General features: G+C 55.3%; 2 protein-coding genes and 1 long non-coding RNA gene across 11 annotated transcripts in view; 2 read left to right on the top strand and 1 right to left on the bottom strand.

Moving 5' to 3' along the window:
* RUNX1 (RUNX family transcription factor 1) overlaps window positions 1-5,132 on the top strand; it is a 188,018-nt gene extending 182,886 nt beyond the window's left edge. For all 5 annotated transcript variants that reach the window (XM_029082307.1, XM_029082306.1, XM_029082304.1 and 2 more), the window contains one exon: window positions 657-5,132. In XM_029082307.1, coding sequence (XP_028938140.1) covers window positions 657-1,150 — 494 coding nt within the window. In that variant the 3' untranslated portion in view covers window positions 1,151-5,132. The remainder of the gene's footprint in view (window positions 1-656) is intronic.
* Window positions 5,133-7,528: 2,396 nt separating this feature from the next.
* LOC103170683 lies at window positions 7,529-11,228 on the top strand. Its single transcript, XR_005661001.1, has 4 exons — window positions 7,529-7,614; window positions 10,522-10,665; window positions 10,930-10,996; window positions 11,137-11,228. It is a non-coding gene; the product is annotated as an uncharacterized LOC103170683 (long non-coding RNA).
* Window positions 10,987-27,063, bottom strand: part of CLIC6 (chloride intracellular channel 6) — a 33,460-nt gene continuing 17,383 nt past the window's right edge. Inside the window, exons 1-7 of one of the 5 annotated variants that reach the window (XM_039914560.1) lie at window positions 23,341-23,434; window positions 17,629-17,738; window positions 17,234-17,359; window positions 17,028-17,134; window positions 13,342-13,523; window positions 12,488-12,645; window positions 10,987-11,556 (exon numbers count right to left, since the gene is read on the bottom strand). In XM_039914560.1, the coding sequence (XP_039770494.1) occupies window positions 11,454-11,556; window positions 12,488-12,645; window positions 13,342-13,523; window positions 17,028-17,134; window positions 17,234-17,359; window positions 17,629-17,684 (732 nt within the window). In that variant the 5' untranslated portion in view covers window positions 17,685-17,738; window positions 23,341-23,434 and the 3' untranslated portion in view covers window positions 10,987-11,453. Of the gene's footprint in view, window positions 11,786-12,447; window positions 12,646-13,341; window positions 13,524-17,027; window positions 17,135-17,233; window positions 17,360-17,628; window positions 17,739-22,093; window positions 22,225-23,340; window positions 23,435-27,063 lie in introns of those variants that run through there. The other 4 variants (XM_029082659.2, XM_029082656.2, XM_039914558.1 and 1 more) reach the window with 4 other exon arrangements.

The raw sequence follows: 27,063 nt of genomic DNA, 5'->3' as shown, positions 1-27,063 counted from the left end.
GAGGGAGGGGGAGGGAGGAGAGCAGCGTGGCATCCTTCCCCCTACTCCGAGCCAGGCTGCTAGAGGGGAGATTCAGCTGGTGCCACATTCCTTAAGCCTCCTCAGTTGGGAAGCCTTTCCGGCACAAATCCCGGGCCCTCGTCGGCCCCAGGTTTCCCTCCCTGAGCGGATCGCCCTCCTCACTGCCCCGAGTGTGTCTGGGGAGGCCCCTCAGGTCCGGCCGAAAGGATCCAGACCCGATAGGGCCGAGGGGATAGAGGCGGGAGGTAGGGGCGCATTGAGGAGAGAGCTTCTCCAGGAGCATCCGCCCGCGAGGGAGCTCGGAAAGTGAGACGGACAGTGACTGGGTTTGACCCCCGTCCGTCCACATCCACCTGACCGCGCAAGTGGCCCAGGCTGTCGGCGGTGATGGAAGCCGCCCGGCCCGGAGGAGGCAGGGCAGGCGGGCAGCCGGGAAGAATGCGGGTGGGGAGGCCCCCGGGGTCCGGAGCGGACTCCGGGGCGGACCCCGGGGCGGACCCCGGGGCGGGACAGGGTGGGAGGGATCATCTGCCCCGCGGGGAACCAAACGTCCCCGCCGCCTCCCAGCGACTGGCGTCACCTGACTGACAAGGTCTCCTTTCTCGCCCCCATCTCTCCGCCCCGCTTTCCCGCAGCCGCCTCTGACCTGACGGCCTTCAGCGATCCCCGCGTGGGCATCGACCGCCAGTTTCCCGCGCTGCCCTCCATCTCCGACCCCCGCGTGCACTACCCCGGAGCCTTCACCTACACCCCGACCCCGGTCACCTCGGGGATCGGCATCAGCATGTCGGCCATGCCCGCGGCCACCCGGTACCACACCTACCTGCCCCCGCCCTACCCGGGCTCCTCCCAGGCGCAAGGAAGCCCCTTCCAGACCAGCTCGCCGTCCTACCACCTCTACTACGGCACGTCGGCCGGGTCTTACCAGTTCTCCGTGATGTCCGGCGGGGACCGCTCCCCGCCGCGCATCCTCCCTCCTTGCACTAACGCCTCCACGGGCTCCACCCTCCTCAACCCCAACCTCCCCAACCAGAGCGACGCGGTCGAGGCCGAGGGCAGCCACAGCAACTCCCCGACCAACATGGGCAGCACGGCCAGGCTGGAGGAAGCCGTGTGGAGGCCGTATTGAGTCCTGCTCCCCAGCCCGTCCCACGCGGCCAAGGGCGCCTCGCCAGCCGGTCCCGGAAGCCGATGCGTCTCTTTCAGAAGACTCCCTCCGTCCCCCCCCGCCCGCCGCGGGGGCCCTCCCGTCAGGAAAAGGGGTCAGCGCGACAACCAGTCCGCCCAGGGGCCCGAGAGGCCGAGGCCGAGGCCACCCCCGGTCGGAGAGAGGTCGGCGTCCGGCTCCACGTCCGCGGCCGGCCCCCGGCCCGACCTCCCTTCCTCCCTCCTCGCCTCCCTCTGCCGGAGGACCCCAACTCCGGCCTCAGACCGGAGGCCGCCTCGGCCGGTCCGCCTCGTCACCAGGGCCGGGGAGTTGCCGCCGCCGAGAAGTAGAGGAAGACTCCCCCCGGGGGCAACTGTGAATGCTTCTGATTTAGCAATGCTGTGAATAAAAAGAAAGGTTTTCTTCCCCGACCCATAGCATTTTAGCCAACTGGACTGTTCCGAAGAGTCTGGAATCTGGGTTTCCGGAGCTGCGACTCGCCCCGCTTGGCCTCGGTTTCGTCCGCGCCTCCTCCCCGGCACCTTAGAAACGGCAGAAGGCATCTCGGTAGCTGGATGGCGGCGGAGGAGCGGCCCGCTCGCGGCCGGGGCGACGGAGAGGAACGGCGGGGAGGCTCTCGGCCGCTTCCTGGCAACCTGGGTCCCTTTCAACTACTGTACTACCACGGCGACCTCCAACATATTTATGGATCTCGATGAGTAGACGGGCCTGCCGGTCGCCACTCTTCTTATTTAAACGTACCGATGTCAAGGGAGGGGGGAAATCGAGGTCTGCTCTAGTCGTTGTATGTTTCGAGGCCGCCAGGGTTAAGTGTGTCCCGTCGAAAGAGCCGGGAAAAGGCGGTGGGCTTGGGGGGGGTCGCTGGGCGACCACTTCCCTCTCGTATTCGCCCGCCTGCTCCTCCCAGGGTAGTGGGCTGGGCTGTCTCTCCCCTCAGGAGGACTGGGCCGGGCCCTCCTGCTCTGCTCCATCCCTCCCCTGGCCCCCGGCCCCGGGCTACGCCCACCCTTCCGCACACCCCACGGGTCCCCCCGCGGCGCCAGCGAAACCCACGGCCCCGGGATCCTCGCCTGCCGCCTACCTAAGGCCCGCGTCTCCCGTCACCGCTACCACCGTCATCGCGTCCGACGTGTCTGGCGGTCGGCCGGCCGCGTTCGATTAGCGGACAGGCTGGATGTGGCGGGGGTGACGGGGAGCAAGCCCGGCCGTCTCGGATCGTTATCCAAAGGTCCTCCGGAAACGGGAGGCAAGAGGGAGGGCGGCGCCCGAGGGCGGAGGAAAGCAGGACTTCAGATCAGTGTTTGATGTTTAGGAAAAATAATTTTGTTGTTTTTTTTAAGGATTCAAATTAGAAAGGTCCTTGGCTGCAGGCAGCAAACAGCTGGACTTATTTAAAGCGATTTGTTTTCGAGGTTTCTTTTATATATATATATATATATATATGCATATATATATATTTTTGCTTATTTGTTTTACTCAGATGCAGTCGCACTTTGGTAGGAAAAGTTATAAATGGAAGCCTCCCTCATTCTTGGTCAGGTTCTGCTCACCCAGCAGTGGGAGGCGGTGGCCGCAGAGGGACTCCAGTCGGGGTGTGTCGCGTTGACCCTCCGATCCCCGTGCCCCGTGGCAGACGGCCCCTACACCCCCACTCCCCCGCCCCCAGCAGCCATAGGAAATGAATGATTTCAGGCCAGGCAGAACATTTCAACGGGTATTTGCAAGCATAGCCCCAGGTTCAACGGGTCAAGCTTGGTCTGAGCAAGTCTGGTTGGCCCCTTAGAGGGAAGAAGCCCTTCTGAGTGTCAGACAAACCCCACGGCCGGGAAAACAGGGTTACGGAGGGGCGGCCGCAAGAAACCAAACTGAAGTGGATAGGGAGGCCTTTCCCTCTGAGGCATCTCCTTTGGCAGCAGCAGGAGGCCGGGATTGGTTGTGAGGGGGTGGGGGATGAGGTGGTCAGTCCCTGGGAGAACCATGGGGGCAAAGAGGACGATATACTCTCGAAGCCCTGTGAGCCAGACCCCTCCCAACCTCACGCTGCCCACCTCCCTCTGGTCAGTCCTGAGCGTTTCCAGTCGGCATCGAGACCCCAAATGGCTGCTTTCCAGCCAGTTTGCGCTCTGAAACCTGTCCCTTCCCGGTCCCCGTCCCCCTTAAAATCCTTTTGGCCCCATCACGAAGCATGAAAAATGGACACCCGAAGGAACTCGTGGGCGGTCGGGGAGTGGTCAGAGGCGAAAGAGAACAAAAGCGTTTATGGAGTCAGTCCATCCTGAGATTCCTGAGCCGTGTTTCTCTGCTGGTCCTTGCCCCCTTTCTCTCGTAGTTTCTCTCTCTCTCTCTCCCCCCTCCGCATTTCTCTCCATCTCTGTCGCTCCGGCTCTATTGTCGCTTTGCTCTCTCCTTATTCATTCAGCCGTAATTACTGAGTGCTTACTGTGTGTAGAGCACTGTACTAAGCACTTGGGAGAGTACAATATAACAATGAGCGGACACGTTCCCTGCCCACAATGAGCTCACTCTCTCTTCTTCTTGGCCGCCTCTCTGCTTCACTCCTAATCACGCTGAGATTTTCCTCTGGGTCTCTGCCTTTCTGCCATTTCGTGGCTCTGTGTTTCTCCACCTGTTCTCCTTCCTCCCTTCCTGAGCGAACAGCGGTGGCGGCAGATAGCTCATCCCCGGGACTGTTGGCCGGTGGGCCCGGGTGGGACCTCCCGGGCCCTCCTCCCGCTAAGTGAAGAACTCACGGGGTGCAAGTTTTCTCTGGCGAGTCTCTCCCTGCCAGGATGAGACCCCAAAAACCCATTTCAGTCTGCCGTGCCGGGCAGAGGCGACCCCGGGAAGTCTTAGGAGACCAGTCCACTCCGTAATTGGCAAGAGGGAGGCCCAGGGCGTCTCTCAGATCCGCCTGGCGAGGAAGCCAACCGTTTCACCAAAGCAACCATGACTTTGGGATTGAAATACCCATTTCCTCCGGGCCTTCTTTCCAATCCTTTGGAGACCTAGCCGCAAGGGGCGGTTTCAACCCCCTTTCCCCATATGAAAGTCCTTTTGACAATCTGCATAAGTCCACGATTTTGTGTCCTGACAGAGTCCCCGCGTGGTGTGCCGCCGATGGATTTCATCGGGTCGGTCTTGAGGAGGGTAGTCCCCGAAATGATTTTCTCTCTACACTAGAGGAGTTGCATCGACAGAGTTCATTGTATTTATGTATGTAAATAGACTTGAAGCTTCCTAGCAAAACATGGTTAGTGCCTGTAATTATTCCGCTTTGCCCCGGTTTTATGTCTCCTCGAGGATCTCTTCCCCGCGTCTGCCGAATACTGTAGCGAAACCGGTTTCTTTCCGCCTCGGTTATTTTAGAATGACCACCGAAAGGCTTTTTATTCACTTTTCGAAAACAGTTAAGAGCATGGTTCCTATCCCACACAGTTCACTTTGGTTAGAGGGGAAAATCACGTGCAAAAAATCCAAAGGTCGTTGGCGGGATCCGGGGCCCTCGGAGGGGAAGCGACCTCTGGCCCGAGAGGAGGACGCGGCCAGGCCCCCGGGAGGAAGGCCCCTCCGTCGGGAAAGCCACCGTCGGCAGCTCGGGCCGGACGCCGGACGCCTCCCGGCCCCGACGGACTGAACTCTCGCAGGAGAGAGGGGGGACTCGTGGGTGCCAGCCCGTCCAACCCAACGGGAAGCTAAGAGCCGGACGGGAGCTTCCTCCCCGCCGACGACCACCCTTTCCACGATGGTTCCGGGTCCCACAGGGGAGCCCACCCTTCCTGGCCAGAGCCGGGCATGGGCGAGGCCCAGCATGCGGCCGGGGAGAACTCCTTCCCTCCCTCTTTCCTTTCTTTTGGTCTCGCACCGCCGTCGTCTCTTCTGTAAATTCAATATTATAATAGTGTGGATGGCAAATAAACAGTTTGACAAGTACCACTCCCCGAAACAGTGTGTCTTCTTCGTTCAGAGAGAGGGAGGAGGGCCACGGGACCCCTCCCGGTCCACCTTCAGGGGCTCGAAGGCCTGTGTTTCCTTCTAAAAACTTTTTCCTCCTCTTCCTCGTTCTCCTCCTCCTCCTCCTCTTTCTCCTCCAGAGGCCCCCATGGCTGGCGGTGACCTCAGGTCCCAGGGGATCCACCCGCAGTTTTCATCAGGGACAAGCCCTCGGGGTGTCGGGCCCAAGGCAGCCAGCCCCCCGCCCCGCCCCATCCCCCTCCACCCAGCCAGATTTTAATTTTGATAATTCCACTTTGCATACCTCAGACTCTGCCTCCGGTTTCAACTGGGGCTGTTGTCATGATTAATTAATGTTTTCAGCGGGTTTTGAAGATGAAACGGGCAACACAAATACGGAGAAGGATTGTTTATTACAGATAATTGCCTGCCGCCTCCCCCGCATCCTTCCCTCAACCGGGTGCCGAGGGTTGTTGCGGGCTCTGGAACAAGTGCCGGGTTCCGCCCCCGAGGTGGCGAGGTAACCCTGGCGGGTGCGGCGATTGACACAACAGTGGTTTTGTTGTTTTGTTTTGGTATATGTTAAGTGCTTACTATATGCCAGGCCCTGTACTAAATGCTCGGTTAGATACCAGTTACGGAGGTTGGACTCAGTCCTTGTCCAGAGGAAAAAGAGGCCCAGAGAAACTACGTGATGCACCCACGGTCATTCAGCAGTCAAGTGGCATCGGTGGGATTAGGACACAGGCCCTGTGCTCTTCACATCAGTCCACGCCACCTCCCTCTGCATGCAGTCGACATTCAGGTCCCCAGAGACGTGATTGCACCGAGAATCGTGTCGCTGCCGCGCATACTAAACCGTAGCGGGGCCGGGAGATGAGTTCAAGTCAGAGTTGGCTAAAGATGTGGGCCCTGAGGGCCAACGGAGGCAAGTAGTCGAGGCTCATGGAAAGGGCAGAGGACTGGGAATCGGGAATCAGGGGCCTGGCCGCGTCCTCCTCTCGAGTCCTGAGTTCGACTGCCACTTGTCTGCTGGGTCATCTTGGGCATGTCCCTCAACTTGCACATAGAACAGTGTTTGACACGCAGCAAGTGCTCAAGAAATACCATAACAGCAGTGCTTTGCCCACAGTAAGCGCGCAAGAAATACGATTGAATGGATGAACAACCACCACAAAAACCCCCGTGAAGCAATTGTTAAAACGGGGATTAGAGATCCGCCCTACCCGGCGGGGCAGGTTTCATGTCCTATCTAATTATATTGCATCCACCTCAGTATTGGGCACATAGGAGAAGAGAAGCGTTGTGGCCTACTGGCAAAGGCCCAGGCTTGGGAGTCGGAGGACGTGGGTTTTAATGACGGCTCTGCCACTTATATGCTGTATGACCTTGGTCGAGTCACTTCATTTTATTCAATTGTATTTGTTGAGCACTTACTGAGTGCAGAACATTGTACTAAGCACTTGGAAAGTACAATTGGGCAACAGATAGAGACAATCCCCTCCCAACAATGGGCTCACAGTCTAGAAGCGAGAGACAGACAACAAAACAAGTCGAGGGGCATCAATAGCATCAAAATAGATCAGTAGAATTCTCGTGCCTCAGTTCCCTCATCTGTAAAATGGGGATAAAGACTGTGAGCCCCACGTGGGACAACCCCAGCACTTAAAGCAGTGCTTGGCACAGAGTAAGTGCTTAACAAATACCATTATTATTAGAGTCAGGAAGCCTTTAACAAATACTACTATTGTTATTATTATGGTTTTTGTTAAGCGCTTTCTCTGTGCCAGGCACTCGTTCCCATTTCAGAAGCAGGTGGTGTGGCTCAGTGGAAAGAGCCCGGGCTTGGGAGTCAGAGGTCATGGGTTCGAATCCCGCCTCTGCCCCTTGTCAGCTGGGTGACTGTGGGCCAGTCACTTCCCTGGGCCTCAGTGACCTCCTCTGTCAAATGGGGATGAAAAGTGTGAGCCCCAAGTGGGACCACCTGATGATCCTGGGTCTCCCCCAGCGCTTAGAACAGTGCTCTGCACATAGTAAGCGCTTCACAAATACCAACATTATTATTCTTATCCTCTCCAGCGCTTAGAACAGTGCCCTGCACATAGTAAGCCCTTCACAAATACCAACATTATTATTCTTATCCTCTCCAGCGCTTAGAACAGTGCTCTGCACATAATAAGCGCTTACAAATACCAACATTATGATGATGGGGGGCTCCCAGGGAGGAGGCAGAGCCTGCAGCCCCTAAGGCCCGAAGCGAGGCCCCCCTCCGAACTACATTTCCCGGCAGCCCCCGGGCGGCGGGCGGGCGGACTGGCCAATCGGAGGCCGCGGACGGCGTCACGTGGTGATGGAGGGGCGGCCGCTTCCGGTCGGGCGCCCGCAGTTTCACCCGCGCGTAATGGCGGCCGCGGTGGTAGTAGCGTCGGTCCTTTTTCCTCCTCCTCGTCACCCCGGGACCGGACCGGAGGCCTGTGAGTACACACCCCATCCCTTCTCTCCCTTTAATCGTAATAATAAGAAATAATGGCGTTTATTAAGGGCTTATTGTGTGCCAGGCACTGGCCTAAGCGCCGTAAACACAGGCAAGTCGGGTTAGGTACAGGCCCCATCCCTTCTCCCCTTTTAATCGCCATAATAAAAAATGATGGTGTTTATTAAGGGCTTACTGTGTGCCAGGCACTGGACTAAGCGCTGTGAACACAGGCAAGTCAGGCTGGCCACAGTCCCCATCTCTTCCTTTAATCGTAATAATAAGAAATAATGGCGTTTATTAAGGACTTACTGTGTGCCAGCCACTGGACTAAGCGCTGGGGACACAGGCAAGTCAGGTTGGGTACAGGCCCCATCCCTTCTCTCCCTTTAATTGTAATAATAAGAAATAATGGCGTTTGTTAAGGGCTTACTTTGTGCCAGGCACTGGACTAAGCGCTGTGGACACAGGCAAGTCAGGCTGGGCACAGGCTCATCCCTTCTCTCCCTCTAATCATAATAATAAGGATTGATGGCATTTATTAAGGGCTTACTGTGTGCCAGGCACTGGACTAAGCGCTGTGAACACAGGCAAGTCAGGCTGGCCACAGGCCCCATCTCTTCCTTTAATCGTAATAATAAAAAATGATGGTGTTTATTAAGGGCTTACTTTGTGCCAGGCACTGGACTAAGTGCTGTGGACACAGGCAAGTCAGCCTGACCACAGTCCCCATCTTTCCCTTTAATCGTCATAATAAAAAATGATGGCGTTTATTAAGGGCTTACGGTGTACCAGGCACTGGACTAAGCGCTGGGGTGGACACAGGCAAGTCAGGCTGGGCACAGGCCCCATCTCTTCCTTTAATCGTAATAATAAAAAACGATGGCGTTTATTAAGGGCTTACTGTGTGCCAGCCACTGGACTAAGCGCTGGGGTGGACACAGGCAAGTCAGGCTGGGCACAGGCCCCATCCCTTCTCTCCCTCTAATAATAATAATAAGGATTGATAGCATTTATTAAGCGCTTACAGTGTGCTTACTTACACAGGCAAGTAAGGCTGGCCACAGGCCCCATCCCTTCTCTCCCTTTAATTGTAATAATAAGAAATAATGGCGTTTATTAAGGGCTTACTTTGTGCCAGGCACTGGACTAAGCGCTGTGGACACAGGCAGGTCAGGCTGGGCACAGGCTCATCCCTTCTCTCCCTCTAATCATAATAATAATAAGGATTGATGGCATTTATTAAGGGCTCACTGTGTGCCAGGCACTGGACTAAGCGCTGTGGACACAGGCAAGTCAAGCTGGCCACAGTCCCCATCCCATCTCTCCCTTTAATCTTAATAATAAGGAATGATGGCATTTATTAAGCATTTATTGTGCCAGACACTGGACCAAGCGCTGGACCTTAGCAGTCAGAGGTCATGGATTCTAATCCCTCATCTGCTGTTTGATTTTGGGCAAGTGACTTCACTTCTCTGTGCCTCAGTTCCCTCATCTGAAAAATGGGGATTGAGATAACTTTGTTCTCTTCCCCCTGCCCTGACCCAGCACTTAGAACAGTGCTTGGCACATAGTCAGGTCTTAAGAAATACCACCATCATCATTACAGGCAAGTCAGGCTGGGCACAGTCCCCATATCATCTCTCCCTCTAATAATAATTATAATAATGTTTTTTCATAAGCGTCAACACAGGCAGGTCAGGCTGAGCACCGTCCCATCTCCCCCTCTAATAATTTTTTTTTTCTTTAAGTGCTAACACTGTGCCAGGCACTGGACTGAGCGCTAGGGTGGACACAAGCAAATTAGGTTGGGTACAGTCCCCGTCCTGTCTCCCCCTCTAATAATAATGAGAATAACGATGACCTTTGTTAAGCGCTTACTGTGTGCCACGCACTGGACTGAGCGCTGCGGTGGGTCCAGGCATGTCAGGCTGGCCACAGTCCCAATCCCGTCTCCCCCTCTAATAATAATGACAGTAATGATGGCCTTTGTTAAGCGCTTACTCTGTCCCAGGCACTGGACTAAACGCTGGGGTGAATCCAGGCAAGTCAGACTGGGCACAGTCCCTGTCCCATCTCTCCCTCTAATAATAATAATGATTTTTTTTTTTTGTTAAGCACTTACTCTGTGCCAGACACTGGACTAAACGCTGGTGGATCCAGGAAAGTCAGGCGGGCACAGTCCCCGTCCTCCCCCCTCTAATAATAGTGACAATAATGGTGGCCTTTAAGTGCTTATTATGTGCCAGGGACTGGACTAAGCACTGGGCTGGATAGATAAGCGGTGTGGCTCACTAGAAGGAGTATGGACTTGGGAGCCGGAGGTCATGGGTTCAAATCACGGTCCAGCCGCTCGTCAGCTGTGTGAGTCTGGGCAGGTCACTTAACTTCTCTGCGCCTCAGTCACCACATCTGCAAAATGTGGACAAAGCTTGTGAGCCCCACGCGAGACAACCCGATCGCCTTGCATCCTCAGTGATCCACACACGGCGAGCACTTAAAAATTGCCGTCGTGATTATCGCCATCACAGACGAGACCCGCTCCCTATTCCCATTTTACAGGGAAGGAACCGACCGAGGTCCAGAGAAGGAAAGTGACTTGTCCAGGGTCACACGGCAGACAGCTGGCAGAGCTGGGATTAGAACCCACGTCCTCTATTCCACTAAACACCGCTTCTCTAGATCGTAAGCTCCCCGCGGGTGGGGACGGTGGCTGCTTATCGGCGTATCCTCTGCCAAGCGCTCGGTGGAGTATCGCGCGCACAGCGAGCCCTCAGTCGACGCTACTGATTTCCGGCGGGGCGGGCGCCCGGATCGCTCTCCTCTGATGTTGCCATGGTTCGACGTCCCTCCCCCCCAAGCTGACTTTCGTGTGGTGTCCTCCCCCGCTCCCTCTTCTTCCCGGCAGCTCCGATGGCCCTCGAGCCTCCCTGCGTGAGGTCGTCGTGCCCGATAACCGCTTCTCCGGTCCCATCCGAAGCGTCCGTCGACCGGATAGACCCGTCGGCGATAATGCGTTCGAGGTATCCTCCGAGGCCGCCGCCTCCGCCAGGTGGTCCTTCTTTGACATTGTGCTAGAAAGAGGAGAGGGGAGAGGCAGGAGAGGAGAGGGGAGAGGAGACAGGAGAAGGGGGAGAGAGGAGAGGAAAGTTGGGAGGGGAGAGGAGAGAGGGGAGAAGAGGAGATTCTGCAATGCCCACAACAGAAAATGCTGTTTGTGTATTTGTAAGGTATGACCAGAGTAGTTGTTGAGTGTTTGTTGGTTGTTTTTTTTGTTTTTTAAGATCATGTTTTGATGTACGTGCTTTATTTTCAGATGACATGCAGACCTGGTTTAATGGATTCATTATGCACCTGAGAGTCAACCACAAGATTAACTGAAGGTAAGCTTTTATTTTCAGGTTTCTCTGATTGAGGAGATTATGCACTTTCACGGGGTCGCCCCGGTGCCTTGCACTGATTGATAAGGCCTGAGAGGCCCTAGTTTATTTCTCGGCTCAGATTAGATTCACTCTGTACCTAGATCCAGAGATTTTCACGGGGACACCGGTGGACCGAGTCAGCGTTCAGGGGAACGTCCCGAAGAAGATCGACAGCTAAAAGGAGTCATCGCTGTCCGTCGGGCCCAAAACCCAGTAGGACGCGGGTCGTGCCCGATGTCCACGTCTGGGAGCTCTGGGCTCGCCGCGCAGCGGTCCGACCGCAGAGGTTTCCTGAGCGGTTTTCACAGCGGCTCCACCCGATGGCCCCTTCTGCCAAATGATCCTCTCGAATCCTTAATTTCTGTTAGGGGAGGAACCCTCTCGACGGCAGCATCTAATCAGGCAAATTCACGGCGGCCTAAATCCACAGATGAAGATCTGTTTGTGACCCGCTCCCTTTGCCGTCGTCCCCCGCCAACTTCCTGCGGCTCTTCGTCTCTGCCGCTCGTCCAGGGGCTGGGCTGCCAAGGTAGGATGAAAATGGCTTAAGACGCTCTGTCCGTTCTTTTCTCCCCTAGTATTTGTTAAGCACTTACTGTGTGCCAGGCACCGTACTTAGTGCTGGGGTAGTCGGGCAGTCGATGGTATTTATTGAACGCTGCGTGCGGAGCACTGTACTAACCCCTCGGGAGAATTTAACAGCATCGAACAATATGACAGACACGTTCCCGGCCCCGGCGAGTATACAGTCTAGAGGGGGAGATAATCACAGCAATAATAACTGTACTTGTTAAGCACTCCCTATAGGCCTGGCACTGTACTATCTGCTAATCCCGGGCTTTTGCCCTGTCCCATGTGCAAACACTGCTTCAGCATGGTCTTGGGGACTTTAATCAGATTTCCCAGGGAAGGGAAAAGAAAATCACTTTGAAGCCCAATTGGTCACTTTTACTGTCAGAAGCTGTGGAAAAGGGCTCGGTGGGCCTTGATAACAGTAACGATAATACTATAGTGGTGTTTGTTCAGCAGCGTCGACATGCCCGAGACTGGGGAGGTGCTCCACGTCATCGGGTCCGAAGCGGTCCCCGTCCCACTAAGTAGGAGAGAAAACGGGGATTGATTTTTCGTTTTTCAGACGAGGCAACTCGGGCACAGGGCAGGTACATGCCGCTTTTCAACAGGAGGTTGCTCTGGACGCCCCTTACGTTTTATGGATTATATGCCGGCCACCCTACTAAGCGCTAGGATAGAAACAATCTGATCAGGTTGGATGCGGTTTTAATCCCCCTTTTACAGATGAGGTAACTGACGCTCAGAGAAGGGAGGCGACTTGCCCAAAGTCACAGAGCTGAGATTGGAACCCACAGACTGGCACGGTGGGGAACGTGAGAGGAGCTGGCGCCCCGGCCTACCCCGAGCCGACCGGTCATGGCGTCGGTCCGCTTGGCTCACTTGGTTCTCTTGGCGACGTCCAGGTAGGCGAACTCGATCTCCCGGTCCGCCGGGCACGTGTTGGTGAACTCGTCACGGGCGTAGGCGTTGTTCAGGTACCTCCACAGTCCGCTCAGCTCCGCCGGGAACTCGAAGTTGCGGTACTTCTTGGCCGCCACCTGAAAGGAAAGGACCGTTGAGTCCACAGCAAGGCCGGACCGACCGAACGTGGCAAGAGAAGGTTCTCGGCTGGGCCTGCTGTGTGACCTCGGGAGAGTCATTTAACTCCTCTGTGTCTCAATTCCCTCGTCTCTGAAATGGGGATCGAGACCGCGGGCCCCAGGTGGGACAGGGACCGTGTCCGGCACGATTAGCTTGCGTCTACCCCGGCGCTTAGGACGATATCTGGCTCAAATACCCCAGTTGTTATTTTTAACGGTGCATTAGTGCAGGTGCAGGGGCCTGGGAGTCAGAAGGTCATGAGTCCCGGCTCCTTCACTCGTCTGCTGTGTGACCTTGGGACTTCACTTCTCTGTGCCTCCGTTCCCTCCTCTGTAAAATGGGGCTGAAGACTGCAAACCCTGGGTGGGACAGGGACCGCCTCCAACTTGATTTGCTTGTATTTACCCCAGAGCCCGGAACAGTGCCTGGCACATAGTAAGCACTTAACCAGTACCGTGCTTATTATTATAATTCTTATAAGTGAGGATCCTGGCAGCCGGACAAAAGCCCAACCCTTCTTCAGAGCAGACACCCCCCCCCCCCCCCCCCCCCCCCCCCCCCAGCCAACGAAGCGCATCCCGGCGGTTTGCACGTCTCCCTTCCTGGTCCGGGAGTTGCGCGGTCACCGCCGGCCGGGGAGAAGACGTACAAACCTTGATGATATGGAGCTTGGGGAGGAGGTTGCAGTCGGCCAAGCTGAGCTCGTTCCCGTCCAGATACTTGCGACTGGACGCGGGCACGGCCGAGCCGCTGTAGGCGTCGATTTCTGCGGGCAGGGGGGCATTCAGGTAGGCGTCCAGCTTGCGCAGGGCCTTGAGCAGGCTTCTCTCCAGGCCTAGGGCAGGAAGAACAAATGCGTCAAGCCCAAAGTCCCAGGAAGAGGCAGGGCCAAAAGGGATGTGACCCTCCCAGCTCGGGAGAGCGTGTGGGACGTGACCGCGGACCCGCCGCCTCCCACCCGACGGGCGATCGATCCCTCTCGGAATTCCCAGAGGCGGCGTTTGGGGAGGAGGGAGCCAAGGGTCGGGTGATAAGTCTGATCGGTCAAAAAATCAAATGGATCGTATGTATCGACCGCTGTACTAAGCCCTTGGGACGGTATGACAGAATTATAACAGACACGTTCCCCGCCCACAGCCAGCCTACAGTCTAGAGAGAGAGAAACACACATACATTTCTGTCATCTAGGTCCGTTGTCTAAGTACTGTGAGACTGGGGTACAGTTGAATAAAGGGAGCAAATTAGGTCAACGCAGAAGGGAGTGGGAAAAGAGGGCTTCGTCAGGTAAGGCCTCTTGGAGGAGGCTAATTTGCTCCCCGAGAATCGCTGGAGGTTCGTTCAGTAGTATTTCAATAGCATTTATTGAGCGCTTACTATGTGCAGAGCACTGTACTAAGCGCTTGGAATGTACATGTCGGCAACAGATAGTCCCTGCCCACTGACGGGCTGACAGTCTAATCGGGGGAGACAGACGGACAAAAACAATAGCAATAAATAGAATCCAGGGGATGAACATCTCATTAAAACAATAGCAATAAATCGAATCAAGGTGATGTACATCTCATTAACAAAATAAATAGGGTAATGAGCAAATGAGCACAGTGCTGAGGGGAGGGAAGGAGGGGGGAGGAGCAGAGGGAAAGGGGGAAAGGAGGGCTTAGCTGAGGGGAGATGAAGGGGGGTGTAGAGGGGGAGCAGAGGGAAAACGGGAAGCTCAGTCTGGGAAGGCCTCTTGGAGGAGGTGAGCTCTAAGTAGGGTTGTGAAGAGGAGAAGAGAATTAGTTTCGCGGAGATGAGGAGGGAGGGCATTCCGGGACAGCGAGAGGACGTGGCCCGGGGGTCGACGGCGGGATAGGCGAGAACAGGGGACGGTGAGGAGGTGGGCGGCAGAGGAGCGGAGAGTGCGGGGTGAGCGGTAGAAAGAAGGGAGGAGAGGTAGGAGGGGGCAAGGTGATGGAGAGCCTTGAAGCCTAGAGTGAGAAGTTTCTGTTTCGTGCGGTGGTTTATAGGCAACCACTGGAGGTTTTTAAGAAGGGGAGTGACATGCCCGGAGCGTTTCTGCAGGACCAAGAGCCGGGCAGCGGAGTGAAGAATAGACTGGAGCGGGGAGAGACGGGAGGAAGGGAGATCAGAGAGAAGGCTGACACGATAATCCAGCCAGGATACTATGAGAGTCTGTAACAGTAAGATAGCCGTTAGGGTGGAAAGGAAAGGGCAGATCTTGGCGATATGATAAAGGTGAGACCGGCAGGTTTTGCTGACGGATCGGATGTGTGGGGTGAACGAGAGAGCCGAGTCTAGATGACACCGAGGTTGCGGGCTTGAGAGACGGGAAGGATGGCCGTGCCATCCACTGTGATAGGGAAGTCAGGAAGAGGACAGGGCTTGGGAGGGAAGATGAGGAGCTCAGGTTTGGCCATGTTGAGTTTTAGGTGGCGGGCAGACATCCAGATAGAGACGTCTTGGAGGCAGGAGGAGATACGAGCCTGAAGGGAGGGGGAGAGGACGGGGGCGGAGATGTAGATCTGTGTGTCATCTGCATAGAGATGATAGTTGAAGCCGTGAGAGCGATTGAGTTCACTGAGTGTGTATATGGAGAACAGAAGAGGGCTGAGAACTGACCCTTGAGGAACCCCAACAGAGGATGGGAGGAGGAACCCGCGAAGGAGACCGAGAATGAACGGCTAGAGAGATAAGAGGAGAACCGGGAGAGGACCGAGTCCGTGAAGCCAAGGTGAGATAAGGTGTGGAGGAGAGGGGGACGGTCGACAGTGTCAAAGGCAGCTGAGAGGTCAAGGAGGATTAGGATAGAGTAGGAGCCATTGGATTTGGCAAGAAGGAGGGCATGGGTGACCTTAGAGAGAGCAGTCTCGGTAGAGTGGAGGGGACGGAAGCCAGATTGGAGGGGGTCCAGGAGAGGATGGGATGGGAGAACGTGAGGTTCTTCAGTGAGGACTGAGGACTGAACGTTTTTGTGTGAGAGTGATCCAGGCAGCGGACTGAAGAACGGACTGGAGAGGAGAGAGACAGGATGCAGGGAAGTCAGCAAGGAGGCCGCTAAAACAATCGAGGTGAGATGGAATGAGTGCCCGGATTGATGTGGCGGTGGGTTAGATGGAGAGGGGTGGGAAAACATTGCGAGGGTTGAACCGACGGGATCTCGATAGATCGAATGTATGGGCTGAATTACAGAGAGGAGTCGAGGATAGCGCCGAGGTTACGGCTTCTGAGGCCGGTGGTACCGTCTACGGGGATGGATGGGAAAGACGGTGGGAGGCCAAGGTTCGGGTGCAAAGACGAGGAGTTCTATTTTAGTCACGTTACGTTTGAAGGGTGACAGGACATCCGAGTAGACGTGTTTTGAAGGCGGTAGAGAATACGAGACTGCAGAGAGGGAGAGAGATCAGGGCTGGAGATAGAGATGTGGAAAACATCTTTATAGAGGTGATAGTGGAATCAGCGGGAGCGAATGAGTTCTCCAAGGGAGTGGGTGTTGAAGGAAAATAGAAGGGGGATCCAGAAATGAACCTTGGAGGACATGCAGAGTTTAGGGGTGGGAGGCAGAGGAGGAGCCCACGCGGCCAGAGAGGTGGGAGGAGAACCAGGAGAGGACGGGGCGGGTGAAGCCGAGGTCAGATGATGCTTCCGGGAGAAGGGGGAGGGCGACGGTGTCCGAGAGGCCGAGGGGGATTAGTCGGGATGGAGAAGGGGCCTTTGGGCTGGGTGAGGAGGAGATCCTCGGTGACCTTTGAGAGGGCGGTCTCTGCGGAGTGAAGGGGACAGACACCAGATTGGAGGGGGTCAAGGAGAGAATTGGAAGAGAAGAGCCTGAGACAGACAGTGGGTGCAGACTGTTCACTCGAGGAGTTTGGAGAGGAAAGGTAATATGGGAAGGCTTCCCGGAGGAGGCGACAGCAAGGACAAATGATTAGAACAGAAAGACAGGACGACGACGGCGAGAAGCAGCAGGGCCTACTAGATAGAGAACTACGTGCCAGGCACTGTACTAAGCACTGGGGTGGATATAGGTAAATTGAGTTGGACACGGTCCCTGTCCCAAGTGGGGCTCACACAACCCCATTTTACAGAAGAGGAACCTGAGGCCCAGAGAAGTCAAATGACTTGCCCAGGGTCACACACCTACTCACTGCCTAGCCGGGAAAAGCCCTCCTCCCCCAAAATGGCCCAGGCTTCCAGAGAGAGAGAGATCTCCGGTAGCCTCGGGCCGGCTCCAGACCCTCGGGACAAGCCGGGAGGCCTCGGGGAAGGATTCCATTGGGCCCGATTCTGCCGAGTGCTCGGCGTCTAGTAAGCGCTCAATAAAGACTGTTTGACTCACCCTCATCGGCGTCCTTCCTGGTGTTCTTTATGAACGCGGAGAACTTGGCGAACACGTCGTCGCCGGCCGAATTGGACTCCGTGTGCTGGGCCCCGAGCTTGGGGTACCTGAGGAGGTGAAAGAGAAAGAGGTCACCGCACAGCCGGTCACCGCCGACACGGCCCGTCCCGGGAGCCTCCCCTCCGGCCGGCCGCTCCGACGGCTACCTTGGAGGGGCTAACTTTTCTTCGAGGAACTCCTCGATCTTATTCACGTCCGTCTTCACTTCTCCGTCGAACGTCATGAAGGGTGGGTTGGTGCCCGGAGCCAGATTCTGCAAGTCGGCAGGTTTCCTGGCAGGCGGAAACCACGGGGCCGGGGCAGGGGGTCAGGTGGGGCACGGGGTCAGGCGGGGCACGGGTCTGACCACTGGGGCTATAGTCAGCTCCCACCCGAGAGAAGGCGGGTCCCGCCAGACAGTCCGAGGGGCCTCCGACGAGCGCCTGCACTGGGCCGAGCGTTTGAAAGCCAAAGACCCGTCTTCTGCCCATGAGGAGCCGCCGGGCACCCGGGGAGTGCTCTGACAGGTACCGGCTCAGACGGCCCCGGCTCCCCCTCTTACCTTTTCAGGTCCACCGTGGTCACGTTAAATATGACTCCCTTAAGCCACAGGATCATAAAGAGGCGCTGCGAAAAGGGGCAGTTGCCGATGCTCTCGCCGTCGCACCCGGCCTGCGGACGGTGAGGGAAAATCAGGGCGAGGCCCTGAGCCGAGCGGGCCTCTCTCTCCCCGCCGAGACCCCCATCCCCATGCCCAACACATCCCCCGTACAGTCAGGGAAGGGGCGTTTGAGAGTGGCCAGAGCCAGTCTCCGACACTGGGCCAAGCAGAGCCAGCGGGGCACTGCCGCCCACCCCTGCCAAGGGAGAGTGAGGAAGGGGAGAAGTAGACGGATGGTGAAGAGTTCCCGTGGATTTGGAGGTTGATGGGCGGCCATCGGAGGGTCTGGAGGAGTGGGGAAGTGGGGACTGAATGTTTTGGAAAAATGATCCAAGCAGCAGAGGGAAGAACGGATGGGATGGGGAGAGACGGGAAGCAGGGACGTCAACGAGGAGCCGGTGCAGTAGCCAAGGTGGGACACGATGGCTGCTTGGATCGGCACGGGAGCATTTTGGATGGAGAGGATCGGGTAGATTCTAGAGATGCCGTGAAGGTAGAACCGACAGGATTTCGTAACAGATTGCGTTATCGAGGCGCAGACGAGTTAAGTATCTTGCACAAGGTCACACATTAAATCAGCGGCAGAGACAGGATTAGAACCCATGTCTTCTCCCAGGCCCATGCTTTCAGTTTTATTATTGTCTTTAAACAAACTTAACGCCCCGGCTATGGCCGGCCGGGGAATCTCCGGATCTCGGGAATCCGGCCTGCATCTGCCCAGCTCTAAGATGCCAACCTGGGACACAACCTCCACCACCGTTTACCACCTACCCTGCAGCGGCAGACTGGGATGCACACCGGGCCTCCCCCTCTTCATCACCAGCTGCCTCGAGTTCCCAATGACACCACACTAAGAACCACCAAGAACCCGAGAGATTTGGCCCTCCCGCCCCCCAAAGCAGAGCTGTTCCACAGGCGGTTTTCTTAACATGCCTGAAGTGCCGACTGTCCACGTAAGGCCGGGGCAAATGACCGGAAACCCTTACCCCATGGAGCTGAATACACCCCATTCCTCCCCAGCAAGTCTAGAGCTCGGGCCCAAAAATCAAGTGCGGGGCCGGGGTTGTCTGAAAGGTGTCCGCTTGAGTCCCCCGGCGAGCCCAACGCCATTTGCCATTTAGCCTGCGAGGAGATTTATGCTTTTAAAAACCCAGTGCTATTTCTAATCCGGATTTAATAATGTGGCCCCACACCAGCTGAACCTTTACCATTTAGAGAAAAAGCTTATTTCCTTGTGAAATTCTTGCGAGGAATTCTTCTAACAGAAGCCTTCCTTGTTCTGGAAAACATTACCGGGTCGGGAAAGGCAGATTATTCCCCGGGGTCTGAACGTCGCGTCCCGTCCTTACTGAGGGGGGGAGGAGCAAGTCGGCCAGGATGGCTAAGGTCCGTAGACCTTATGGCCTAATTAAAAAGGAGATGTTTGTCCACGAAGAGAGAACGAAACCGTAAACCCTCCACCTGACCTCGATGGAAAACTGTGTTCTGGACTCCGGCCGCGCGAGAGAGATAACGCCACCGTCAGATCGGCTTTCTCAAACTCGCAGACCGACAGGTACAGCCTGACTGTCCTCTCGGGAAGTCTCGCCCCGGAACACCCACCTATTTCAGCCCAAGTAAGCCGGGAATTAAGAGCCCATAAAACCTAAAGCCAGGAGTTGAAGCACAATTCCTAGAAGATTTCTACTGATCTTCCCATGGAAGTTCATTGATTTTTCTGGAAAAATCCATTCTAATAAAAAGGGAGAGCAAGTGGCATGGCCTAGCTGATTGGGCAGGGTCCAGACAGAAGGTCCTGGATTCTAATCCTACCTCCGTCACTCATCTCCCAAGTGACTTTGGACAAGTCACTTCACTCTCTGAGCCTCGGTTACCTCATGTATAAAATGGGAATTTTATACGTGAAAAATTCACTTCTCGGTGCCTCGGTGACCTTATCTGTAAAATGGGGATTAATCCTGTGAACTCCTTGTGGGACATGGACCGTGTCCAACCTGATTATCCTGTATCTACACCAGCGCTTATTACACTTCCAGGCACATAATGAGTGTGTAACAAATGCCATTATTTACAAAAAAAAACCCAGAGCCTCTCCAAGAACAACTACAATTCTCCTTTCTAATGCTCCCAGGGTCGTTTTTGTCTAAAAGGCAGACTAGACAGACCACTGCCTGACACAATATGGCCTGGATTGAATGTAGACTTAAGTTCCCAGAACAGATACCTTGTGAAATCTTATTGGTTTGAGGAGAAAATGAAAAAACAAATTGCCCTTGACCAAACTAGGTCCCTTTCTTCTTCTCCCCTTTCCACTCCTGTCACACCCATGTCCCAGAACACCTGGTCCTCCTATTCCCTGGAGATCGTATTTCCATAGAATCCCAGGTTCAGGAAAACTCATTTGATTGTACTCATTCTGTGTCCAACGTCCGACATGTGCAGCCAACCGTATTTCCAGCACCGCAACGCTCTGTACCTAGATACGTCTCGCCGGAAAAACGTTCTCTAATTCTACCATCGCGTCCTCCCCAGAACGCAGAGCGAAAACCCCTATCGGGGTGCGACGTAGTGTGTTTGGACACACCTGTCTGCTGTGTGACCTTGGACGAGTCATTTCGCTTCTCTGGGCCTCAGTTCCCTTATGTGGGGGTAAAAGACTGTGAATCCCTTGGGTGACAGGGACCATGTCCAACCTGATTAGCTTGTATCTACTCCAGCTCTTAGAACGGTGTTTGAGTAAGCACTTAACGTCATTATTATTACTATTATTGACAGTTTTGAAGAGCGGGATTTGCGCCACGCAAATCCCATTCCAGCCAATGGAAGCAGGGTTACAAAAATTCCAGAGTCTTTTGACATGTTACCCTTGGTTAAAGCTCCATGTGACCATTTGAAAATCCACAATGACAGGCTGAAGGTTACACTAAATTCTTAAAGGCGATAGGGATAAAGATATTTCCCAGCCCTTGTCTGTCCTCCAGAACCATCTCCCCCATCCCATAACTGACCCAAAATATTCTCCATCGCATTAGTTCGCTGAGGAATCTCAAGGCTTGTTAGTGGTGGGCTTGGTGTCAAGCCAGCATTTTTTCAATCCCATAAAAATCATTGTTATTTGAGGATCATCTGGGTGCAGACCACTTCCCTAAGCATTTCGGAGCGTTTAATAATTGTGGCATTTCTTATGCGCTTTCTATTTGCCAGGCACCATACTAAGTGCCGGGGCGGTTTCCGAGACCATCGGATTGGACACGGTCTCTGCCCCACATGGGACTCAAGGTCTTAATCCCCGCTTTGCAGATGAGGAAAGTGAGGCACAGAAAAGCTCGGTGACTTGCCCAAGGTGACACAGCAGACAAATGGCAGCTATAGGATTGGAAGGCAGGTCCTCTGACTCAAAGGCTCGTGCTCTTCCACTCTGCATCTTCTGCCCTTAAAGGGCTTAGTACAGTGCTCTGCACACAGTAAGTGCTCAAAAAATACCACCAATTGAATACAGCCTGGAGACAGAGAAAAGTAGGAACGGGGGAAGAAAGAAAGAAAAGAGGGGCAGGTGACTAAATAGGGGCACTATTTACACTGATATGCATACATAATATACATACATCAAAATAAAACCCAGTGCTATAGGTGTCAGTGACTGCTGAAAGGTTGAGTCGGTAAGACATGCCTGGAGGAGAAGGAAATTAGGGGAAAGCAGTGGGTTTCAGGGAGGGCTCTGAAGTCCGTACAGTGCTTTGCACATAGTAAGTGATCAAGAAATACCACTGAATGAGTGAACGTTTGTTCTACTGCATTCTCCCAAGTTCTTAGTACGGTGCTCCCCACACAGGGAGCGCTCAACAAATACGATCGACGAGGGCAACGCACGGCCTCTTTTGCAGAAGCCGGGAGAAACGGGTAACCCTCGGCCAGCCGGTTAAGCCTCCGGTATTCATCCGGCATATCCTTAGGAGTCCGGGTGCGAACCGGAGGAAAGACGGGAAAGCCAAACCCCGGGGGCCGAAGAGCGAGGCCGAATCCCCTCCCGGCCCCACTCCAGCTCCGGAAGCTACCGGGAGCCGACGGGAAGGACGTTGGGTTGGTTCACCTGTGGCACCAGGTGCACTGAGCGGGGGACTTTGATGAACTTTGGCTAAAACGGCCCAAAAGCTTTCAGTTTGAAATACCCGGATAAATCAGGGCCGAGGTTTATTTTGGAACGTCACCCCCATGTTTTGCATACATGTACGTTCACGTCCATCTCCCCCTCTACACCATAAGCTCGTTATGGGCAGGGAACATAACGGCTAATTCTGTTATGTCGTTCCCGTCCGAGCTCTTAGGAGGTACAGCGCTCTGAATATAGTAAGCGTTCAATACATACCACTGATCGAATGATACGTAGCCTGATCCTTCAGAAGATTCGTCCCTTAAATAGACTCCGATTGACTCTTCTGGAAAGATCCATCAAGGGTATTTATTGAATGCTTACAGTGGGCGGAGCGCTGTGCTGAGCACTTGGGAGAGTACAATGCAACAGAGTTGCTAGACACATTCCCTGCCCACAACGAGTTCACGGTCTAGAGGGGGAGACAAACATTAATATAAATAAATCAATTACGGATACGTACATGAGTGCCGTGGGACCGAAAGGGAACGGTGAATAAAGTACAAGGGCGACCACAGAGCTGGCGGACACTTTCTTTGCCCACGGTGAATTTCCAGTCGAGAGGCTCAGTGAAGTTGGAAAAATGGAGACTGCACTTTCTGCTCTCTTTTCCCCCCCACCTGCAACTGGATCTTAAATTACCGACGTGAAACCAATCACCAAAAACTTCCCTTCGATTTCCCCTTTTAGAAATTCCCTGCCATTTCAATTAACTGGGCTTAAGCTGTAAATGGCTCCCAGCCGTATTTCTTTTAAGGATTAAAGGCCAGCACGTAATGCACATTCCGGACCTTATTATTTCCAACGCCGTCACCCAACTCTCCTGTGCCGAGCGGGAACCCCGAAGAGGACGACCCCGGGGACGGGCCGAGAGCGGCCCGGAGCTATGGCCCTGCCCGTCTGTCGCCTTGTCCAAATCCAGATTGCACCTCTCGAGAATATGGGGATGCTGCCCTGCTTACGTGTACATTAAGTGCCAGGTTACCAAAGAAGGGCAGAGAGAAAAAAGACCCTTTTTTACATCGTCTTCCCACCTAAGTCACACATCCAGAAGGGGACATTTTCCTCTCCTGTCGGAGATGGAATAGATCCATCCTTGGGACGGATCGAGGACGACGGACGGGGAGCAGGGGGTGCGCGCACCGCTCTGCCCTCCCTCTGTTTCGCAGCGCCGAGGTCTCTGGAGACCGTGAGGACCGCTTCCCTCCGCCCCCTTCCCCTCGAGGGGCCCCGGGGAATAGTAATGTTGGTATTTGTTAAGCGCCTACTATGTGCAAAGCACTGTCCTAAGCGCTAGGGGGGATACAATGTGATCAGGTTGTCCCTCATGGGTCTCACAGTCTTCATCCCCATTTTACAGATGAGTTAACTGAGGCCCAGAAGAGTTAAGTGACTTGCCGGAGGGCATTTGATCCCCTTCCCAGTCCTCCCGTCTGATCCTCCCCTCCACAGTGGGCTTTTACCTTGACAAACAGCGAGATGTCGTGCTCCTCTCCGGGGGCCGGGGGGCCGCTCTCATCCTCCTGCACCTCCTTGTCCTCCTCCTCCCCCTTGTCCTCCTTCTCCCCCTTGTCCTCCTGCTCCTTGACTTCTTCCTCCCCCTTGTCCTCCTGCTCCTTGACCTCCTCCTGCTCCCCCTTATCCTCGACCTCCTCCCGCTCCCCCTTGTCCTCGACCTCCTCCTGCTGTTCCCCCTTATCCACCTGCTCCTTTACCTCCACCTCCTGCTCCCCCTTGTCCTCCTGCTCCTTTACCTCCACCTCCTGCTCCCCCTTGTCCTCCTGCTGCTCCCCCTTATCCTCCTGCTCCCCCACCTCCACCTCCTGCTCTCCCTTGTCCTCTTGCTCCTTTACCTCCACCTCCTGCTCCCTGACCTCCTCCTCCTTATCCTCCTGCTCCTTTACCTCCACCTGCTGCTCCCCCTTGTCCTCGACCTCGACCTCCCGCTGCCCCTCGTCCTGCCGCCCCCGTTTCCCGTGCTCCTGCCGGTGGAGGCCGGGGGTCCGGGCCGGGGGTCCCGGGGCCCGGTGCCCGTTCACGCCCTCGGGGGGGTCCGGCTCCGGCCCCTCCCCGGCCTCCATCGGGCTGCCCTTGCCCCCGCCCCCGCTCCCCTCCTCGCCTCCTTGGGTGCCCCGGCCTGCGGCCCCCTCTTCCTCCAAGTCCGTCCTCCGGGCCGCCTCCTCCTCCGGGCGGCCAGCCTGCTCCAGAGGGGCCGGGGAGCCGCTCCGCTCCTGCTCCTGCTCCTGCTCCTGCTCCTGCCCCTGCCCCTGCCCCTGCCCCTGCCCCGCGGCCATCGCCTCCGGCCGCTGGGGATTAGCGAACCGCCCAAGGCTCCGCCCAAACCGGGGCGGGACTGGCCACAGGTGCGCCCGCTCCCCGCTCCTGCCCTGTGCTGTGCGCTCCGCGCCCTCCCCCCGACCCCCACGGAGGCCCGGCTTGCTTCTGAATCTTTGGGGTGGCCGCAGAATCCTAGTCCAATTGGTCCAGCCCCCTGCCTCCGGTTACGGGTCGGGGGACGCGCCTCTCGTTTATCGCTCCAGCTCCCGGCACAATCACGACGGCGTTGTTTAGGCGCCTACTACGTGCCGGGCGCCTCACTAAGCGCTGGGGTGGATAGACAGCCCCCGTCCCGCGTGGAGCTCACAGTCTCCACCCTCGTTTTCCATGAGGCCCGGAGAAGGGAAGGGAGTGGCCCGAGATCACACAGCTGACACGGGGTGGGGATTAGAACCCAGGTCCTTCGGGCTCCCCGGTTGTTGCCTCGCGGGACTGCTGATGAACGAAGCGCTTCCCTCGGCCCGACCGGCAGAAAAGTAGTTGGGGCTAACGATGATCGGGTGCTTAATTGGGGCCATGACCGTTTTAGACGTTGGAAGAAGGGAGAGAAGGGGAAAAAAAGTGAAACGATACGGCCTTACACTCTGAGAGAGGTGACTGACAACAACAACAAATCTTCACCACACAGTCGGAATAAATAAAGCGAGCTGCTTCTCTCTTGCTCCTAAATCATCGTCTCTCGTTCGCTCTCCTCGGGAATAAAATCCCACTCCCAAAATCCCTTCCACCCCTCGCTCAATCCCTTCAATCTCTCCCTAGGCTACTGGGCCTGGCTCACTCTCTGGTATTTCTTAAGAGCTCGCTACGCGCCGGCCACTGTACTGAGCACTGGGAACAATACGCGCCAATCTGGTGGGACACGGTCGTTGTCCCACACCGGGCTCGCAGACTTGATCCCCATTTTACAGATGAGGTAACTGAGGCTCAGAGAGGCAAAGCGACTTGCCTAAGGTCACCCGGCAGCCAGGTGGCCGAGCAGGGATCAGAACCCAGATCCCGGACTCCCCGGCCCCTGCTCTGTCCACTAGGCCTTGCTGCTCAACCTCTCTTTCAAGGCTAGGTATAAACCGCCAGGTGGAATAGAAAAGCAGCATGGCTCAGTGGAAAGAGCCGGGTTTAGGAGTCAGGGGTCGTGGGTTCTAATCCCGGCTCCGCCGCTTGTCAGCTGTGTTACTTTGGGCAAGTCACTTAACTTCTCTGTGCCTCAGTTACCTCATCTGGAAAATGGGGATTAAGAGTGTGAGCCCCGCGTGGGACGTGATTACCCTGTATCTACCCCGGCGCTTAGAACAGTGCTCAGCATATAGGAAGAGTTTAACGAATACCAACATTATTATTATTATTATGCAGCTGCTGGAGGGCAGGGGTAGGATTCAGTCGGGAAGATGTGGAGCATTGTACATTCCAAGTGCTTAGTACAGTGCTCTGCACGTAGTGAGCGCTCAGTAAGTACTATTGAATGAATGAGCAGCGCCAAGGGGGAGGAATCCTTAGCTCCGGCATGGAAGATTAGGTGCTAAAGAAGGGTCTCCGCGGGGTTAAAATAGGGGTTTAGGGTCCTTCGTCACCTGGGTGCACACTCGCCGGGGATGCTTCACAATGCTTCCCCCCCTCCCTCGGACACAGGGCTCACCCTCGTCCCTCTGTTTTCCACTGGAGACGAAGGCCCCGACTGAAGGGGACGGCGATTGTCCGGTTCACTCAGAACCTCGTCGTCGGCCGCGTTTGGATCACTCATACCCAATAATCCACTCTGGAGCCCAAACTGTCCAGCTGTACCTGTCTAGATGGGCCGGATGACGAACCGGGAGCCAAGAAAACGACCGAGCGGATGGGAAAGGTCTCTCTGTCCTGCTCCTGACCCCTACACCTGCAGAGCCCCGATCCGGTTCTGTGTGGGGGCGGGTAGCGGGATGCAGAAGATTGTGCACAGGGTCTGATTCTAATCGCACCCATGCTCCGAGACTATTGTATGACCTGGGAAAGTCACCTAACCTCTCGGGGCCTCAGTTTCCCCATCAATACAGTGGCGATAATAATCCCTGCCTCGCCTTACCCCAAGGGAATGGTCCGAGGAAGAAGTGAAAGCACTGAGATGCAAGCATCTGGGAAAGATAAAAGGGCTTTACAAACAGAAGGAATTGTTACTGATGATGATGATGATTAGCAATAATAATAATAAGCAGGGGGGAGCTTTTAGGGGAGAAACTAGCAATCCCTTTCAGGCTGGTGCCTAAGCTTTCAGATGTGCCCTTCAGAGTACGCTCAGACATTGTGTTTTACTTGGAAAATGTTCTGTTGTGCACACTTATGGCTTTGTTCTGCCCAACTTCCTTGTGTATTTTGCCTTGTTTTTCAGCGGGAGTCCGTATCCTCCCTTTGCTTTGAGCGTTCCCAGTTCTCTGGGTTTGGCCATGACCCTGTCCCCCACCTCCGTCACGAAGCCTTCCTAGATTAACCTTCTGAAATCAGGGTTATTTTCTTTAAATTCAACAAGCAGTGTGGCCTAGGGGGAGAACGCGGGACCGGGAGTCCGAGGACATAGGTTCTAATGCCTGTTCAGCCTCAAGTCTGCTGGGTGAACTTGGGTGGGTTGCTTCACTTCTCTGTGCCTCAGTTACCTCATCTGTACAATGGGGATTAAGACTGTGAGCCCCGTGTGAGGCAGAGACGGTGTCCAACCTGATTATCTTGCATCTAGCCCAACACTTAGTACGGTGTCTGGCACATAGTAATAAGTATTACCAAAGACCATTAAAAATAATCACAACTCCTCCACAGAGCTTTCCCCAATTAATTTCCGTTCTCTCCAAGCTTTATCCCCCAACAACCATCCATAATACATTTCT

This window comes from Ornithorhynchus anatinus, chromosome 17 (genome assembly GCF_004115215.2).
Source record: "Ornithorhynchus anatinus isolate Pmale09 chromosome 17, mOrnAna1.pri.v4, whole genome shotgun sequence".
Classification (NCBI taxonomy): Eukaryota; Metazoa; Chordata; class Mammalia; order Monotremata; family Ornithorhynchidae; genus Ornithorhynchus; species Ornithorhynchus anatinus.
The sequence above is the reverse complement of the archived record's forward strand: the minus strand, read 5'-3'. Positions and strand labels throughout refer to the sequence as shown.